At 43.4% G+C, this 20,788-nt stretch overlaps 1 protein-coding gene across 5 annotated transcripts in view; it reads right to left on the bottom strand.

The window, feature by feature from the left end:
* The window catches only part of Ncoa7 (nuclear receptor coactivator 7), a 137,520-nt gene that overhangs the window by 55,333 nt on the left and 61,399 nt on the right, over positions 1-20,788 (bottom strand). For all 5 annotated transcript variants that reach the window (XM_060373689.1, XM_060373690.1, XM_021648930.2 and 2 more), the window contains exons 3-4: positions 18,601-18,821; positions 1,242-1,318 (exon numbers count right to left, since the gene is read on the bottom strand). In XM_060373689.1, the coding sequence (XP_060229672.1) occupies positions 1,242-1,318; positions 18,601-18,821 (298 nt within the window). The remainder of the gene's footprint in view (positions 1-1,241; positions 1,319-18,600; positions 18,822-20,788) is intronic.

Genomic DNA, 20,788 nt, shown 5'->3' on the forward strand with positions numbered 1-20,788 from the left:
AGCTCGCTCATCTTCAAACGTCTGTGAACTAACAGAGTTCTAATTCTCCTTTGGCAAAACTTGGGTGTATTATTTTACTATTATAAAACACATCCGACCCCAGCGATTCTCTGGCTTTAGAATCAATACAAGACAGAGACTGACAACCCAGGCACTAGAACCACAGTATTGGCTTCGAGTTCCACTACTGCTGTTTACTGGCTGTGTGGCTTTACACAGCAAATCTAAAATGTGGACTTCTCAGAAAAACAGGCAAGGGCAACAACGTTTGGTTTCTTCTAAGAAGTCAATGACTCTCAGCCATGCTATTTCACAGTGAGTTTAAATAGAACTACAATTGTGTGCTCATACAGTATGAAGTCTAAGGCAAATGGAACACTGCTTCTGGGTTCTGGGAGCTCAGAGTGCAGAGAGAGAGAGAGGTGAGGACATGCACACAGAGTGAAGTTACAGTAAAGAAGCCTTGTGCAGCATTATTTATCACTAGAGTCAAGGATACAGAAGCATATACTCTGACATGTGCCAAAAACAGAACACAAAAGGGGTCTATTTTCTCCTCATGAATAAGAGAATTAAGGCGTGAGATAGACATGGAAACAAACATATCAATGAGCAATGAGAGAATGAGACCTCGAGAACTTCTGGATAATGACAAGAGGTAGCAATGGACATAGAGGACAGAGAGGAAGGTGAGCCTAAGAATGAGGGCCTGGCTTACACAAAAACTTGGATCATCAAAGTCTGGCTTCTTGGAAAAGGATGAAGCATAGAGATCTAAGTGGATATGTCAAGCAGCAACAGACTGATGTCTTTGGATCGAAGACAAGATGCCTGGGCTAGAGAGCTACAACTACAACTGGCAGTCCTGATGAGTCTGGAGACAATTCAAGTCATCGGTGTGTTTGGGGGAACAAAGCTTCTAGTGCGTCCTTAGCTGAGAACTTTCCTTCTCTACTGAGAAAAGTCACCTTGCTACACCAGCTTCTAGTTGGGTGTACAAGGTGTGGCTCCCTTCACGGGCTTCCAGACGATCTTAAGCAAGGTCGATAATCAATGCAGGGAATGCCACTGTAGCCAGGGATAAACCATGAAAGGAATAGAAATGACGTAAGACACTTCTTGAGAAACGGCATCATTTGATGGGTATTCAAGAAGAATCTAGTGACAGGGCAGGTCAAGGAGAAACAGCATGCTTTTGTCACGTGGTGCTAACGGTCACCCAGGTGACCCATCTTACTCACAGTGTATTCCACGGTGCCATGCGGCTTCTGCACCATCTTCTTCTCTTTTTTGTCATGGGTTTTGCTTTGATTGTTATCTGAGGAATAAATCATATGTCGGTGAATAATTCCATTTTTAGAATAATTGTTTTCAGGACAAAAAAAACAGAAATAGCAAACACATATTTTAAAATGTTATTTATGATATGAAAACATAATTCTAACAACAGATTTGGGTGGAGTACAGATTTTGTTATGTTTTTAAATTTTGGGTTGTTTTACTGCTTTGGGACACGTTCTCCTGGGCGGCAGATTAGAACTGAACTCTCTATGTAGCCAAGGATGACTATGAACTCCTGATCTTCCTGCTTCCATCTCCCACACCATGGAGTTACAGGTGTGCGCTACCACATTTAGTTTATACAGTGCTGAGGAGCAGGGCTTTATGCTTGCTGCAGGCACACTAGCTTCCCAGATTATTATTACAGGTTGAAATCGTCCGCTAGCGCCAGCTCCATATGATTCCATGTAGTTGTTATAGTTAAATACATTATGGTGTATTAACATAAATATCAAAAGCCACGGAGACATATTCCAATGGAAAAAAAAAAAAGAATAACAGTGAATGTAAACTTAAACGAACCAGGAAGAGTTACGACAACTTTAATCTGGGCATGTCAAAATTAGGTATCATTTTCCATACACCTGAAAAGTCAGAAGAGTTAGGCATCTTGGAAAAAAACAAGAATTGCTCCCAGAAATGTAAGCTGATTCAGTCACTGCAGCTCCTAACTTCAGGTTGTGCATCTATGAGCAATTTACCTTACAGATGCACAGGGTCTCCCAGGGGCGGAAGCACTTTATCTATGCCACAATCACCTGCTTGAGGCTATTCGTCACTGTGTCCTCTAAGGTGGGGAGTAGATGGGAGGTAGGTGAGTCAGACGGGAGCTGTGCTCTGGGATTCCAAGGTAGTAATTAAAGATAAGAAGCCAGAAGTACATGTCTACAAATTCCCATCAAGAGGAAGAGAATGAGATAGATAGACCAGTATCATTCATGGCCGTCTAAAACACTCACACAGATTTTTAAAGAGCATATAAAAAAAAAAGTTGGACCCTGTCACACTGAATATGTTAGAATGATGTGGCTTGGGGAGAAAAATGGCAGAGGAGAAACAGGAAACAGAGTCCGTCTCTGACCATTCAGAGTTTCCTGTGATAATGGAAAGAGGAATAATTCAGCCACCTACATCTGAGGTTCTACCCAAACTCCCACCACCTCCAGAAATGACTGACATATGGATCACCTGTGCACAGTACAGGGATACTGGGTGAGAATGGGAAAGTAGCAGAACATGGGAAAAGCTGCATCATACAGAAGTTTTCTAGCTCTTCAGTATTTCCCGTAAAGCAACGTTTAAAAGGTTGCTGGGGAAAGTCCATTGCAATCACCATCAGGTGGCCATATCTGGGTAACTTCAGAGAACCAAACCAATGAGCTTACGCAAGAACTTCTATACAGCCCACAAATGAACAATTTAACTGCAGGATGTATGAGTCTCATAACACATGTGTAAATGGGGTCACCTAGATCCGGGAAGGTAAGCAACGAGACATTAACAGCATGCTTCCTTTTTCTTACCCCATCTAAAGAGTCAGAGAAAATGAAGTGTGTGGCCTTTGTTTGTTCACAAGGGAGACGGAGCCCAGGGTACCATTCCCAGAAACATTCTTCCAATTATTCTTTTTGTTCACTCCTTCTTTAAAACAAAACAAAATGTATGTGTTGGGGGGGCTGCCACAGTGCCTGTGCGGTCAGAGGACAATTTCCAGACAGTTGTTCCCTTCCCTCACCATGAGAACAAACTCTTTATTAATAAATTCATTCATTCTTTTGAGACAGGAGCTCATCTAGCCCCAGGCTGGCCTCACTACGCACCTGAGGGTGATCCTGAACTCCTGATTGTCTTGCCCTGCCCCCAGGGCGCTTCCATGATGAGCACACCCAGTTTTACATAGTGTTTGGGGATCATGCACAAGCTTCCCTCCATGCTAGGCAATCATTCCCTTAAGGGAGCCACCTCTACAGCGCTTTTCCGCCCCTTTAATGTCTCCTCTCTACTTTCTTTACAGCCTCCATCTTTCTCACTGGCTTTGTAAATCACAGTTACCTCTGTCCTTTGCTAGATCCCAAGCAATGGGGAGCACTAATGCGGGCACAGGAACTTGTGGGTATTTAAAAGACTGCAAAACTACAAAAAAAAAAAGTATGTTCTGGTTAAACATTTCAGGATAAAGTTGATATGTGCGCTTGAATCTATAGAAAAAAAAAGAATTTCACTGACACAGATTAAAGAAAACTACTAAAACAATGACAGGGCGTCAAAACACAACCTAAGAACGGAGTTGTATGAGGGAGGAAGTCTTGAGAGTTTGTGATAAAAGTACAAAAGAGTCTTGTGACCTCAGTTTCTTCAAGAACACAAAAATTGTGGAATGTGCTTTCGTGCCCCTCCCAGGTACAGTGGAGAGGAGTGAGTTTTCGTCAGATTGTTCATTACAACTGTCGATCAGTATTCATTTATTTGCCTCCATGGAAAAACATGCTTTTGCCATATGCAGCTTGTCTTTGTGATTACACACTTTACTGATGTGATTCTCCTTAACCTTCAGAGCATACATTGTCTGATGCTCTGAATAGAGTTGGCTATTGCATAAGGCTTTAGTCCACATCACTTTTAGGCTCCATTCCCCCAGCTCTGTTCTCAAGAGTGGTAAACTACGGCTGAGATGGTTCGGTCAGTGAAGCACCTCCATGCCAACACGAGGGCTAGAGCAGCATCTCCAGCACTGAAAGCTGGAGTGTGGCATCTGTAATGCCAGCGCTGGAGAGGCAGAAGAAAGGGGGCACATCTCTGGAGCTTGCTAGCCAATTAGTTCAGTTGAATGGGTGATCTACAAGTTTAGTGAGAGAAAAAAATAAGCTAGTGCCCAGGTGGCGTGTGCATCCCATGAAGCTATGCTCAAGAGGTGGAGGCAGGAGAATTATGAGTCCCAAGACAAGTGTGAGTTACACATTTTTAATAAACAAATGGGTGACAGAATTCTGGCCTACACGTACACACACACACACACACACACACACACACACGACTGCATACCCCTTCTTTCCAGAATCTATTAAGTGTGAAAACCTTGAGGTAGGGCTAAAAGTGACCTGGTCTTTGATGTCGTGAGCTGTCACAATGATACCTGGCACATGAGGTAGAATGAACTTCTGATACAGACCAACTTTTCAGACATGTCTGATTGTGAGTAAAACCGCAATAACATCACACTGGCAAAATCACATGCACCTACCAGAGCCACAGACCAAACAAAATGCTCTTATCGTTGGCCAAATAAAGCAGAAACTGACTGGCCAGTTTTCAGAATCATAATCACCTTTTGCCACTGTTGCACAACCTAAGTTCCACTTTATTTCCTACAGTGTTCTTGACAGTTATAGATATAGAGATGGTCAACTCTGTAACCCAGTGAGTTAAATCAAGACAGGTTCTGCCACACAAAGCCCACAGGTAAGAGGGTTCTGGTCCTGGAGAGAGCTAGGAAAGGGCAGGTACAGTCACAGGAAAGGACAGAGATTCAATTCCAGCATCGAAGGTGAGGTCCTGTGAATATCCTCAAAGATGCACCTGTCTCCCGATGACCTTTGCATCTCCACTTCCAGCCTTAGGCCTCCTCATAGCCCCTGTTGGCCTGCCAAATTCTATTCTCCTCCTTATTTCAAGGATCTGAAGCAAATAAGAAAATGTATGTGTGGGCAAAAGAGAAAGCTAGCCCTATATTCCTCAAAAAAAAAAAAAAAAAAAAAAAACAACAAACAAACAAACAAAAAACACCTATTCTGAACATTTTACTAGCCCCATCTACAAGATAAAATGAAAATGGGCTAGATGAGGTCCTGCTTCATTCGGGATGGGATGTAGCTCAGTTGGTAGAATGCTTGCCTGGCTCCCAAGAAACCCCAGTTTAATTGCTAACAACATAGAAGTTGAGAGCGGTGGCGGTGCATAACTGTAATCCCAGAACGCAGGAGGCTGAAGCAGGAGGATCAGTCAAGGCCATTCTCAGCCACACAGACAGGCCTTACGTGTTCTCAAATTCTTAAATAAATAAAAATAAGATTATTTGCATCCAAGTCCAGATAGTGCAATAATGCCCCCGGCACCTACTCTACAGAGGGAAGATGGTTTCGAAATGGGAGGGAATCGGAGAGACAAAGGAAACATTATGTGTGTCTCCAGATCTCTCAAAGAAAGGGAACCTTGCTGTCTGGCCAGCATGTGCCAATACTGAAAACTGAGGCACTCAACTATGACAGTTTGACGCCATCAACCAGTCAGATCATGAGCCCTCTCATTCACGTCACCAAACATCTGATTACAATTTCACTTTTGGGACCAAAACGAGCGGGTTCCAATGTCTGCATGACGGAAAGCAAGTGGCTGGGAAGTGTTCTGTATCAAGTCCGTCAGCTATGCCTTCAAGAACTGTGCGTATCGGGTCCGCTGGCTTTTCTGCAAAGAACTGTTTGTATCAAGTCCGACAGCTATACCACAAGGAACTGTCTGATATCGTCAGTCACCAAACCAAACCAAACCAAACCAAACCAAACCAAACCAAACCAGTAAGATGTGTGTGATGCAGGATGAATCTTGAAGCCAGGCACAGAGTAAGTGCAGCTGCCATTATCATTAGTCATGGTCCAAATGTTCTATGTAAACAGCCATTTAAATAGTTGACTGTTGAAAATTCTAAGGCATCATCAAAAAGGTTTCATTCCAGAAATGCAGTCATGCAATATTGAGACGACAGATTATTGAAACTCACTTCAAAGGTAAAGAAAACCTCTTGTTGATCGCGTTGATACCTGCCCCTCTCGCTGCTAAAGCCATCTGGTAAGTTCCATTGCGTTTTTAAAAAATAACCCAATAATAGCAACAATGTTACAAATGTTAGAAAACTCAAGACAGAATGAAGTGCTTTAACCTCCTGCGAGGTTCTATAAGCCGCACTGACCCCTGAGAAGGAGACTCTCCAACCTGTTAGGAGGAGGGCTCTAGGATTCCAGCTAGAGTCGTCGGGGCATGCTGCTGAGCGATGTAGGCGCCTTTGAGTCATCCCTGATTGTTACAGTAGCCTCTCACAGGGATTCCTGTAAGTAACTCCAATCAACACCATGGCTTACAAAGCTGGACTCTTTGGTGGCACTGTTTGTTACTTTGGACTCTTACTAGTTCCCTGTCGTCGATAGGGAACTGGTTTGTTCATGTCTCCCCAGGAATAGCGTCACACAAAGTCACCTGAGCCTTAGTTTACAGGTGTGGCTTGGCTCCTAGCTCTCTGAAGAGAGAGTCCACGGGAGGATCAAGAGATTCTACAGGCACTGTGCAAGTTCCATTACATTTTCCCCCATCTCCCATTGTGCTGTGAGGACAAGACCCTAAGGGCAACTCCAGTAAAGCCTGGAAGGGCTCCGGGCATGAACTCTCCCGGGACATTCAGTGTCACATGAAGCCAATTCTAGTCATTCATAAAGAGAGAGCCCTAATTTTGGAATGGAGATGAACTCAGGAACAGAAGCAGCCATGGAGACAGCTTGGAAACTCAACAGGTAAAAATAAATCCTTGCTTCACTTCCACAGCAGTGCAATGCAGAAACATTAGAACATGCTCTGGGCATCTGTACACTTATCTCCAGGCTATCCTGGAAAACTAAATTCTCCTAAAGTAGAACCCTGTAAACTGAGACAAGGCTTCCTTTCAGAAACCAAAAGCAATTATGAAAAACAAATCAGTGGACCAGTCTTGTAATTCACAGTAAAGCACTTGCCTAGCATGTACAAGGCCGTGGGTCTGATGCCCAGCACCACAGCAAACCAAACCAAAAAGAAAACACTAGACAACATCAATTAAGAATCTCCACCTCAGGGATTACATGTAGCTATCTTGGGGTCCCTAGTCTAAGTGAAGGAAAGGGTTTAATGTATGAAAAGAAAAACTGTCTACTAGCAAGTTAATTTTCTCACTAAAGAACCAACATTATCATATGGGCTGTCAAAATTTATAAAATTGTTTAGAAAAGTGTCCCATCATATTTTTTGTTTGTTTGGAAACCCAACCAAATTTTTCTTTTTTAGTAAAATCACCATTATAAAACAGTGAGAAAAGCGAGGTTTCCTCATTAATAGCTGTCGGACAGGTTTAGTTTGGGCGCTAACAAACAAAGGAGTCCAGTTCTATCTTTTAATTCCCACACAAATTTAAGTGAATGTGTAAACTAAGGATGCCAATAAAGATGAGACAAGGCAATTCTGGAAGAGCAATCTACAGTGAGAGAAGCAAGAGCTTAAAGATAACTAAGTGAGGCTGAACAGAAAGTTAGATCACTGAAATTCCTAAGACAGATTTAAGGTTTTATAATAAATCCAGATGTGGTGACATGCCCACAGGGTGAAGTACTCAGAAGGCTGAGACAGGAGGGTTGACTGAGTTCAGGAGTGGGGGGTCAGCCTGGGAAACACAAAGAAATTTAAATAATAATTAAAGCCCTAAATGACTTTGAATAAGATATGACTTACATTTCTGCCTAAAGAAGCATTCTCTGCTGGTGATGCTCCCGTCTCCCAGTATAGGTCTCTCCTCAAAAAGCACACTTAGCACATTTATGTTGCTAACTCGAGTTACTGAGAAATAACTAACTTATGGAAAAACTATATGATGAGCTGTTACAGCTTGCTTTGTTTGTTTGTTTGTTCTTTGAGACAGGGTTTCTCTGTGTAGCCTCGGCTGTCCTGGACTTGCTTTGTAGACCAGGCTGGCCTCTAACTCACAGAGATCGACCCGGAGTACTGGGATTACCGGGACGTGCCACCGCACCTGGCTGTTAAACTTTCAAAAGAAATGGAAAACGTGTGTCAAGAAGGACTTCCCACTGTATTTTATCCTCCGACACAAAGGATATCGTGGAGGCCATACTACTTCCTTATCTCCAGTGCAGCGTACCCAGTGTATTATTATGGTTGGTTAGTAGTTCTGCCATTTAATGTTGTTTGTGTTTAACTGGTGACTCATACTGAATGGGAATCTACAAGTGTCTGCAGGGCAGAGGAACCGTGTGTTTGGAGGACGGTTCTATCACATACAGTCCCGCATGACATCATCCTCCCCGCTGAGTAAGAAATGCAGTAACTCTTGTGACAGTCCACCAACTCTGTGAATACGTAAGGACAGAGGATTCCACCGGTTTCCATCAGCATCTGATTTATCTTAGCCATAAACCCCGTGCATCATTCAAGCAGGCCTACACGTATGACCAGATCTAGGAGGAAGTCCAGTGTCCCAGCATTCGTGAATTCATTTAAGTAGCTTAAGTGTCAACTCTACCATCGTTAAAATCACAGCCTAGGGGAAAAGTAAGTCCACCCACAGCCTGCTTTTCCTTCTGTACTAAGGAACAAGAATGCTCTGGGGGAAGAGTCAAAGATGCTAAAGTTCTGTTTTGTGCTGGCTTGTTTTCTGCTCCAGAGCTGACTTGCTGAGACGAGAAGTATGCCCGAGGCATCATTCCTGCTTTGGTGGTCAGAGGGCAGGACTCTTGTTTCTGTTACATGCTAGCCCATGTGTGCTCTGGTATATTCCTCAGCATCTCATTTTTCAACTTTGTAGAACAGGCTGCTGCTTCCTGTTGCATGTCACAAGGTCAACGAAAAAAGAAAGCAGCCAGCGCAGGGCAGATATTCATCCTAAGGACATTCTTTCCAGCCTTCCTTCCTAACACCTGCTGTTTCTTCTCCCCTTCCCCTCCTTTCTCACCTTTTAAAGGTTTTTTTTTAAGTATGCATTTTTCTTATTTTACATAAATGGATCACGGATATAATTGGATAAATTAAAAGATGATACAAGAAATATAAAAAGCCAATCACATGAATCCAAGTTATTACAGCTGAACCCTTGTTGTACTTCATTTGTAAATGACTACAGATTGGTTGCTAATAATAACAGAGATTTAGTTTCCATCATTCAAGATCAAAGACCTAGGAAATTGAGTCTGGCAGCTGCCCTCACCCACTGCACAGAATGTGCACGCTCACTGTGTGCAAGTGTGGTAGAAGAGGATAATGAGCTCTCCTTTATTAGGGGCCTTAATTTTAATCACAAGAATGCTACCATCAAGCTCTATAGATTTTCTGAAAGAACCTTCCATTCCCTTCTTTCTCTCCACCTTCTCCCTCTCCCTCCTCCCACCTCTCTCTCTTTCTCTTTTTGTGTATGTGCACATAAATGGATACTTGTGAGCCATGGTGCACACAGAGAGGTCAGAGGATGGCCTAAGAGAGTTCGATCCTCCCACAGTATGGGTCCAAGAGATTGAACTCAGGGCATCAACCTGGCAGCAGGCCCCTTTACCCTCTTAGCCATCTTCCTGGCCCAGGGGAATGCACATTTTAACATATGTATTTGGAAGAATAGAAATTCAGACCACAGCACTTATTTGAACAAAATAACAGAAATAAAGCTCACCCATCTGGCCTCCATTTAGAGACAGCCAATGGTTCACCTTCTAGCTAACCTACTTCCAGATCCTCTTTATCTGAGTTTTACACAGTTGTGGGTGATTTGTTTTTTGATTTTTTTTTTTCTTCATTAAAATTGAACCACATTTTACAACTATTTCCCAGTATGTTGTTTTGGGAAGTTTCCTTTTAATTGTGTGCCTACATCATTTAAAAATGGTGCCTAATCTCTACCTAGCAGTGTATCAAAGCAGATGCTGAGACTCATAACCAAACCTTGAGCAGAGTGCAGGGAATCATATGAAAGAAGGGGGAATTAGTAACACCTGGAGAGAATGAGAGTGCCACAAGGACCAAATATATCTGGGCACGGGGGTCTTTTCTGAAACTGATTCTCCAACTAAGGACCATGCATGGATAGAACCCCTGCTCAGATGTAGCCCATGGCAGTTCAGCATCCAAGTGGGTTTCCCTAGTAAGGGGAACAGGGACTTGTTTCTGACATGAACTCAGTGGTGGGCTCTTTGACTACCTTTCCCCCACAAGGGAGGAGTAGCCTTGCTAGGCCACAGAGGAGGACATTGCAGCCAGTCCTGATGAGACCTGATAAACTAGGGTCAAATGGAAGGGGTGGAGGACCTCCCCTACCAGTAGACTTAGAGAGGGGCAGGGAGGAAATGAGGGAGGGGGCTACAGCTGGGATACAAAGTAAATAAACTGTAATTAATATAAAAAAATAAAAATTATAAAAAAATTCCAGGCTTTGAGAGCAAGCTGGAGCTTGCCCACCCCCTCAAAATGGTACCTAGTAATACATTTTATATTAATTAGACTTTCATGCTATTTTTAGTAGGACAATGATAGTCATGACAATGAAATAATTTAATGCTCCTTACTGTTTCCTTACAGTGAGCTTTATCAGAAGGAACTGTTGAGTCAAAGGATGTTAAAAAAAAAAAAAAAAAAGCAAGGCTCTTGGTAAATATAGCCAAACTGTCCTCCACAATGATTTAACCAGATTACTCTCCACTATCAATCTGTTTCTTGTGCTTCTGATCTTTATGTCGCTTAAAATTCCTATGCTGAAACTGTCACCACCAAGATCATGGTATTAGGAGATGGAAACTAGCAGGTGGCTAGGCACCTAAACAGAGCATTGTGAATGCGTCCAAGAGACCCCCGCTCTAGTTTCCCAGATAGGCTCAGAACTAACCAGTGTCTTGCTCATGGAGGACCTTCTAGCCTAGAGCCCAGAAGCCAGTTCTGTTGTTTCTAAGCCAAGCCTGGGTATTTCCCTTTATGTCTTTTCAGACTCTCTTGATGATTTGACTTTTCAAGCTGAAACTACCAGTGATCATATGCTGTTGTCCAACACAGTAGGTATGTCTCAGGCTATGAGAGTTTCCACTGCACATTTAGGGAATGAGACTTGTGTCACACAGATGGGTTACTGTTATGACAAGTCTAATCTCTGAACTTAAGATCAGATATAGGAAAACTTGGTTTTTAACACATAGCATCTTGGTCAGTAGCAGCATTTTTTGTTTATTTCTTTGTTTGTTTGTTTCAACAATGAGAAGGATAGGTTACAGGAGGCTGTGTTTGATGGAGGTTTTCAGAGAATAGGGAAATTCTCCTTGAGGCAAAGCCAGTTTTACTAAGTGCCATTTGCTTCCCATTACCAACTTACAGAGAGATACTCACATTTCCTAATCACTAGACTTTCTAACTCTTTGTTCCAAGCTTTGGAAAGATTTCACTTTAAGCCAACGCTTACCAGTGTTGGTATTTTGAATTTCTTAAGTAAGGTTAATTTTACAAGCAGGCTGGATAGAAATTTCAATAGAAGTATTGATGCTGAAAGTTGATCATGGGATAGAAAACGAGACCACCACTGCACGGAAGCCCAAACTGGAGGCTTAAGAAGCATCAAAGTCATGATCAATATAACCTTCTGTCTACAGGTCTCTGCTCACTTTTTGGAGTGTAGAAACAAGAAGACCCTTCAGCCTGTGAAGGACTTATAAATGCAAGGAGGCGAAAGAGCATGAAACACACGAGATGGCCGTTCTCTCCATCGGAGACTCTCTGTTTCCTTTCTGTCTTGTTTCTCTGTATTTGTTAGTCTGAGAGTTATACAGGTGGTTAGTTACTGCATGAAAACGCAGAGCTAGGTCAGGGTTTTGGAGGCACCAGGATGCCTTTGGTATTCATGCTTGCATGCTCACGTTTAGTTCTTGTGGTACTCACCACCATACATGACTTCTTTTCTCAAAGGCAACGTTTTGATGTATTTCCCATTAAGAACAGCTCTCCCTCTCAGGAGTTTGTTTCAGAGTATGTATGGGACAAGCGACGTGTTTCTGGACACACGGTGTGTCTGAGATTGCCTTGTCCTTGAACTTGAAAGGAACTCTCATCTCTCAATTGAAGATTGTCATGGTTCCAGCACAGATTAGGTCTTTCTATGCAGCTCTGGCTCTCCAGAACTCACTATGTAGACCAAATTGGCCTTAAATTCAGAGATTTGCCAGCCTCTGCCTTCCAGGTGTTTGGATTAAAAGCATGTACCACTATGCCTGTCCTTGTAACAAACTTTCGTATTTTTATTCACAAATAATTTTCAAGCCACTTATCCATGACTCATAAATCCCTCCTACAGTTAACTAAACATTTTCACCATCATCCTGCCCAACACATGTTGAGCTCTTTTGAGTTCTATGCTCAAGTAAGTGTTTTGCTCCTGAACGCACATTTTCTGATTTGCAGTGGCTTCAGTTATTGCTTCTGTTTCCACAATTTTTCTCTTTTTACCAAGAGTGTGTTTTTTTTCCCCTCCATGCCCCCCTCTCCACATTTGACATCTTTCTCATAGCCTTCCGATACTGTTACATTCCTGTGTATTCTAGAAAAATAGTAGGTCTTTTTTTTTTTTTTATGAACTAGAAATTGAACTAAGTCTTGGACACGCAGCCATGTTCCCTACCACTGAGAGCCATCTCCATCCCCTTAGGCTCTTGATTCTTTACACATAAAAATCTATTTTAAATCGAATATCCTTCCAATCTTTAAAATCGAAAGTACAAGAAGGCTCACCACTCCTGAGCAGAAGACTGTATATACATTAACGGCCTAGCCTACCGGTGTTTGGAAACGAACTTATAAAAATAATTTTATGGCCTTGGCCTTCAAAACCTATGAGTTGAAACAAAAATGAAGTGACGGATATGAAACTCACCCGTGTGGTTTTTTGAACTAAAAAACAAAACCCTTAGAGAAAGCGATCGGCGTGTGGAAAGCTGTCGAGGTCACCACTGTGGGGAAGAACCCGGTGGTTGTTACTTTCATGTTTTCGTGAGAAAGAAAAAAATCTACAGCAAAGAGAAAGTGGGGAATTTCAGTTCTCAAACTTTCTGTTGTTGTCATTCATCTGGGTGGAAAACTGTGATTAACGTAGCCATGGCAGACTTGCTACTGAGAAACTAAACAAAGCTGAGGGCAAGCTGAGGACACACACTCACCCAGGCATTAGGAGGCTCAGCAGAGGCCAGCTGGGGCTACACAGGAAGACCACCATCTCAGGAAAAAAGAAAGAAGAGGACAGCATGAGAAAGGAAGTGTAGCAGGAAGGGGAAAGGGGAAAGAGGAAGGGGAGGAGCTGTTGGCAAACTACCTCCTTAAGCAAATCTTTGGCTGTGGAAGTCACAGAATGCTGTGCACTCCTACACAAGTCCTTTCTGCTCATTATGACACCTTCCCAAGTAAAATTTCTTTAAAGTCGCTGGTGGGGAGATGGTGGCACACACGTTTAATCACAGCACTCAGGAGGCAGAGGCAGGTAGCTCGCTATGAGTTCAAGGACAGTCCAGACACAGCGAGTTTTAGGACAGCCAGGGCTACACAGCTAGACCCTGTCTTGCAAAAAAGAAAAAAAAATCTTTTAAAGTTTCTATATTGCTATCCAGAATCCTTGGCGTTAACACTTTATAACAAAATATGTTATTTTCCCGACTTATAAAATCTCTCCATCTCTTCTCACTCTTGCACCTGCATAGGTATGCTTCAAAGGAAGAATGGTCCTACACTGAAATCTCAGCATTTCTAATATTCCCACTCTACCTGCATGATTGAGGAGGGAAAGATGTGTACTATTTTAACATCAAAGAAGAAGCATTCCTTTAACACAAAAATGCTTTATTGTCAGCTTAATAGACTTTGATGCCTCAGTAAATTAGTCACTTTATAGGAGATTTAGAAATGATGTAATGAACTATATGAAACTTGGCTTAGTGTGGTTGTACAGATCTTTTTTGTTGTTGTTTTGGGGGATTTTTAAATTTTTATTTTTATTTTCTTATATTAATTACAATTTATTCACTTTGAATCCCAGCTGAAGCCCTATTCTAATCTCATCCTTCCTCCCTCATCTCCTCCAATGCTCCTCCAAGTCCACTGATAGGGGAGGTTCTCCTCCCCTTCCATCTGACCCTAGCCTATCAGGTCTCATCAGGACTGGCTGCATTGTCTTCCTCTGCACACCTAAAGAAGCTAATCAAGAAGTAGAACCCTGGGTAAGATGCTCAATTCTCATTCAGAAAGGCAAACATGACAGACATCGGAAGAGGGAGGAAACAGGAGAGGAGCCTACCACGGAGAGCCTCTGAACAGTCTGCCCAGAAGATGCTGAGACTTATAGCCAAACTTTGGGCAGAGTGCAGGGAATCTAATGAAAGAAGGGGGAGATAGAAAGACCTGGTGGGGACAGAAGCTCTATAAGGAGAGCAACAGAACCAAGAAATCTGAGCATAGGGGTCTTTTTTGAGACTCATACTCCAGCCAAGGACCATGGATGGTGATAATCTAGAACCCCTGAAGAGATGTAGCCCATGGCAGCTCAGTCTCCAAGAGGGTATCTCTACATGGGAATAGGGACTGTCTCTGACATGAACTCACTGGCTGGTTCTTTGATCATCTCTCCCCTAAGGGGATTGCACAGGTCTTTAATCTCAGCTTGGCAAAGGCAGTTTTAATCCTGGCATGGCAAACGCAGGGGCAGAAAGGCAGAGGCAGAGGCAGAGGCAGAGGCAAGAGAATCTCAGTGAATTCACTGGTCTACACAGTGAGTTCCAGGCCAGCCAGCAGCACTACACAGTGAAACTCTTTCTTTAGTTATTTTTCTAAAGAGTCAGTAACAGTTAATTTTAAAAAGTTATTAAATTAAAAACAGTAAGACACAGAACTACCAAACAATTTCCTTTTTAAAAGAATTTATTTTTATTACACACACACACACACACACACACACACACACACACACATATATGGGTGTTTTGCCTGCATGTATGTCTGTGCACCATATGCACCATGTATGTCTGTGTTCCATATCCTCTGGAACTGGAGTAACAGTCATGAGCTGCGGTGAAGGTACTGGGAAGTGAACCTGGGGCGCCCCGGTAAGAGCAGCAAGCATTCTTAACCTCTGAGGCATCACACAACCCTTACACAACTTAGTAAGAGCAGAGTAAGTGAAACATAAATAGAGTAAGTGAAAAGAGAAGTCCTGCAGATTAGTGAATATAAATGCAGGTGCCGAATGGTCGAACGCACTTGTTCTAGAAGTATTCTGATATTGAGTGACTCTAGGCACTGTGCTAAATGCTAGCTCTCGAGTTCTTTGATGCAATCTGTCTATCTTAACGTGATTACTCCCTTTCCTACTCTCTTCTAAAAAAAAAAAAAAAAAAAAAAAGGAACATGTCCAGAATCTGGCCCATGTTTTAATGAGGCAATTCTAGTGACTCAGTCTCTCCAAAACAGCCTTTATTGGCACGCTAGCACGTGTCTGGAGATAGTAATGACTTATTGCCCAAGGTTTCAATGAGTCACAGATAAATCTATTTGAAAGAGCAAAAACATTTGTCAAAATAGCCTTCTTTAGTTTGGGAAGATTACATCCTATGAGCAGAATGGACAGCCACTGAAAGGAACTGCTCTCCACAAGCGCTGTATTTGCATGGTTAAAATCCTTTTTTGCAAGGCCTTTGCTTTTGCTTTATAATGACATTAAGTTCTGTTATTTTCCAAATATGTGGAATAGTTCTGCAATGCATAATATGCAAATAAAACAAGCTCCTGAAGGGCCTAAGTGCACAAGGAGGCAGTGGTAGGTGGGTCTGTGAGTTTGAGGCCAGCTTAGCCTACATAGTGTTTTTAAAGACAGCTAGGGTTACACGGGGAAACCTTGTCTTGAGATAAAAACAAAAAGAGAACACACTCCCTTACAATTTCTGTACCCAGATGAGACAGCTTTCATCTACACCTTTTCCGGCTGGCAGTTCTGAGTCCATGCTGTCACTGACCACCACTAGCTTGTTTTGCCTTTGCCCCTCGGATCACTTCTTTAACATACAGATTTACCTAACATCTGTCAAGAGTGGTCAGCAGGCGTCTCTGGGGCCCCTTGAGAGAACTGACTGAGCCCTTCAAAAACACCTCTCGAAACACAAGCTCCATCGCCTTCCTTCCTCATTCTTGAGCTTCCAACATGTACTGACTGCTCCTCTGACAGTGCACTTATTAGGATGTACCGTGCTTTCTCTAAGCGAAAACCTCAGAACTGCAGTTCCCTGAGGGCTTGTCTCAGACCCACACAGCCCGCTGTCAATCAATTCAGATTCTTCTTGGAAATAAAGGCGCTTCCCCCGAGCCCTCTGCGATTTTACCAGGCAACTCTAAACCCTTAGCAACAAGATCTTCTCACTGTGCTGTCGTTGTCCTGCCACAACCAGATCAGAGCCACAGAAAGAGGCAAAGCTGGCACAGGAATAGCGCGCCCCCTAGTGCTTCAGAACTGCATCCTAGGATGGGGCTCTGGGAGACAAGACAATCTGTGGCCAATCAAATCTGAGCTGGCGTTTGTCAACTATGGCCAAAAGCAGTAAGAGCCAATGAGGCCTGAAATTTGAGTGCCCCCCCCAAAAAAGAGGTTTGATCCCATCCCTACATTCTCCTGATGAAATGTCCCAAATCACCAAGCCCACGGCCATCACTGTCATTCCTGAGAGATGACATAAATGACATCTCTTTATTGACTGCTGCTACCAAGGAAAAACCACATGGCAATTTCTCTCAGTGACTGTACCATTACTAATATCCCACAAAATTGTCCAGAAATTGAAACAAATAAAACCAGAGTATTCAGTTCATTTATACATTCGGTCTTCTACCAAATGCACACTTAAAGAGATTCTGTCTGGACGCGGAGGTAACCGAGTCAGGACAGCACTTGCCTTGTACATATGAAAACCTGAGCTCCAAATGAAAGTCTGGCCTGGTGGTGAGGGCACATGCCTTTAATCCTAGAACTCAGGAGGCAGACACAAATGGATCTCTGAGTTTGAGGCCAGCCTGGTGTACAGAGTGAGTTTCAGGACAGCCAGGGCTACAGAGAAACCCTATCTCAAAACCAAAACAACAATAAAACAAAACAAAAATGTCTGATAAGGTGGCCCATCTCTGCACCAGGAGGCAGAGACGGGTAGAACTCTGTAGCTTCCAGCCTAGCCAGGCTAGCCCACCAGATGAACTTCAGGCCAGTGAGAGACCCCGTACAAAATCAAGTAGATGGTGACTGATGGATGACACTCGAGGTTGGCCTCCACTCATACACAGGATCTCAGGAGTGTCCATCATCTACACAGACACACACAAACACAAAGAGACACTACAGGGCCTACACCATGCCAGCCTAGAACCAGAGCATGGGTATGTTCGTGAAAAAGGTAGAGATCTGGCCTGGCCTGGAAAGAGACAGGACGGGAGTCTCAGAAGAGAAGGTGACTGAGCTGATTTGGTAAGGTAAGGAAGAGTTACGGTGGTAAACAAAAAGGGTGTCATTTTAAATTCAACAATGGGCTTTCAACGGATTCTGTCTACTGCATTAGAAAAGCCATGCTAACAGAGCAAGAAGTCACACAGAACGGGACGCTACCTCCTTAATCCTCTTCCTTTCAGAAGTAATGGAGTACATGGATGGCTTAGATTTTAAGTGTGAGCCCCATTCACTAGGGGCTCACAAGCACACTGATGACTTGGAATTGATGGCACTAACTTAGCTGTAGGTTGCATTCTATAACCATTTTTCTCCCTCTAAAGCTAGAAGCCTCGTGTTCACGGCTGAGGGCAGACTCCTCCACTGTCTGTTGGAGGAATGCATGTGAGGCCTCTCTGACCCCCACCTCAGAGCAGTGAAGGGTATAGGCCTTGGTGAGGCCCATCTCACTCACTCGCTGTGAGCAACAGCAGTAGCAGCTGAAGAAGAGGGGACTTATTTGGGCTCACAGTTGAATGTACAGGCCATTCTGATGGGAGGCCAAGGCAGCAGGAGCGTGAAGCCGCTGCTCATGCTGCTTCCTCAGCCAGGGAGGGGAGAGCAGCAAATACTTGAGTTCAGGGAATGGCGTTGCCCACATTTGAGATGGATCTTCCCACCTCAATTAACCTAATCAAAAGAATCCCTTAGAGGCACATCATCCACACAGGCTAAATGATGCCTTGCAGATGTGCCTGGAGGCGCATCCCAGGTCATTCCAGGTCCTGTTTCGCAGACACCAACCATCACAAGCACCACCAGGCCCATCAGGAAGTTATGTTAAACACAGAAAGAAGACGCGCCTCTCTGCAGCTCTGTCATAATCTGGACCAAGTTCAGGGTCTCCAGAGCAAGTCTGCCTACTCTCTGGCGAGACTTCATCTCATGGCTTTTAAAGAAAATACTTCAGCAGTCTCAGCAGTACTCACCAATACTGTAGTACCTCTTGAGTTCCGTGCGCCTGATTTCCTTTAGCTGATTGTTTTTTCTCTTCTTTTTCTCATCAGTGCTATATTCCCCCTCCACTGCAGTGTTGGACTTGTCTTGTTCCAAAGTGACCGAATTAGCATCTTCTTTCCCAGGATGGACCCTTGTGGCTGCAGCTGAGGATATCTCTGCATTTTGTTTGGCTTGTTTTTTCTTTTTTAGTCTATGAATGAAAAATGGGAAACATTGAAGAAGCTGTTACAAGCCTTCCTCACTTTATGCTGTGAGACTCTGAAATGAGATTATCTGATATAAAATACACTATACGGTATTCTCAGTCTCTCTCTCTCTCTTTCTCTCTTTCTCTCAACTCTTAGCATGCAGCACACAGATTAGCTTTAAGCTTTCGGTTTCCCTGTCCCAGAAGTACCAGGTGCTGGGCTTACAGGCATGTGCCACTAAACGTGTGTCTTCCTCCACCTTTCTGCTGGTAGAACTGCGGATTAAACCCAGGGTTTGTGCAACTCTGCCACTGAGTTTTATACTCAGTTCTGTTTTCACTTAACAGAAGAAGGAAGAGGAGCAAGGAAAGGAGGGAGGAAGAGGAGGAGAAAGAAGAGGTCGTAGTAATTCGTCGTTTGAAGACAGAGTCTCATAAAATTATTCAAGTTATTTTTCTTTTCTAACCACAGGAAGACCAAGGGTTTTTTGCTCAATTTTACATCCACAATACTCGACCTCAGAGAACTATGGGATGTGTTCTAGCTCTCAGAAAAATGTTTTCCTGTAGGCTCTGAGATGACTAGTATTGAGGTGGGGGTTCAAGACAGGGTTTCTCTGTGTAGCCCTGGCTGTTCTCAAACTCATTCTGTAAACCAGGTAGACATGGAAATCATAGAGATCCACCTGCCTCTGCCCCCCAAGTGCTAGGATTACAGGCCTGCACCACCACTACCAGGCGAGTACTGTTTTTAAAGCAAGATACAGTAACCCATCTATAAGGCCACATTCGGGGCATTGTATATTTTTAACGTGTTTGTGGTTTTCAGTTGTACCTATGAACTGAGAGACAAGCAGGTATGAAACGTGTTTTATACTGACGTATAGGTGGTACCAAGGACTGTAAGGCCTGACTCTGGTTTGGGTAACTCTTTATACACAAGATAAGAGCTCTACAGTGTATTTCTTGAAATCTGAAATCCTGTAGTAATGGTACGAACAGTCATTAGGAATAGCCCATTGTGATAGCTAATATAAGCACTGGCTGTGAGCTGACTGCACACAGTTGACACTCTCAGTTCTTTACAACCAAGGCCAAGGCCTATGTGCTGAAGTTTATCACCATTCACAGAATGAAGGCCCCCGCACATGCTTTCCAAGGGATGACGCTCTGCAATGAACTCATGTGCACTTTCAATGAGTCCTTGAGAAAGTTTGTGTTCTACAGAGCATACGTCGTTTTCAGAAGAAGCCCCTAGGGACCCCGAGTACCTAGACACTCTGTTTGCATGTAAAAAACTTTGAGATTAGTTTTCTTCTGCCTCGGTAGAGAGAGACTTCAGATTTGCAGTTTGCATTCTGTTACATGGTTCTCTTGTCTCGGGCTCACCTGCTAAAGAAAGCATCTACACAGCTTATTGAACATGGAGAAGTCAAGCCGGTGCCCACATAGGGCTTTCATCCCTTTGAGCTAGCATCTGTGGTCCACATAGGAAGGTACTCTACTAGTTCCCAAAGGAGAAAGATAAAACACCAACCTAGCTACAAACCCCTGGATCTCCAATGGTGTCCTGCCTGCAAGATATGTTAGTGCAATAGAGACACAAAGCTTATGGGAGTGACCAACCAATGTCTGATTTGGCTTAAGAACCACTCCCTGAGATGGAGCCCATATCCAGCACTTGTTGGGTGAACAGAAACCTGAGATTGGATAGCCCAGGGACCTAAGATAGGAAAGAGAAAGAGAGAGAGAGAGAGAGAAAGAGAGAGAGAGAGAGAGAGAGAGAGAGAGAGAGAGAGAGAGAGGAAAAATGGAGAAAAAGACTCCTAATGACCTTCTGGAATGCTCATAGATCAGTGTCTTGCTCAGCCACCATCCACCAGAGAAGTTTCCTTCTGCTGAAGATGGCAGCAAATGCAGAGACCCACAGCAAGACAGTGTGCAGAGAATGAGAGACCTTGGAACACTCA

This window comes from Meriones unguiculatus, chromosome 20 (genome assembly GCF_030254825.1).
Source record: "Meriones unguiculatus strain TT.TT164.6M chromosome 20, Bangor_MerUng_6.1, whole genome shotgun sequence".
Taxonomy (NCBI): domain Eukaryota; kingdom Metazoa; phylum Chordata; class Mammalia; order Rodentia; family Muridae; genus Meriones; species Meriones unguiculatus.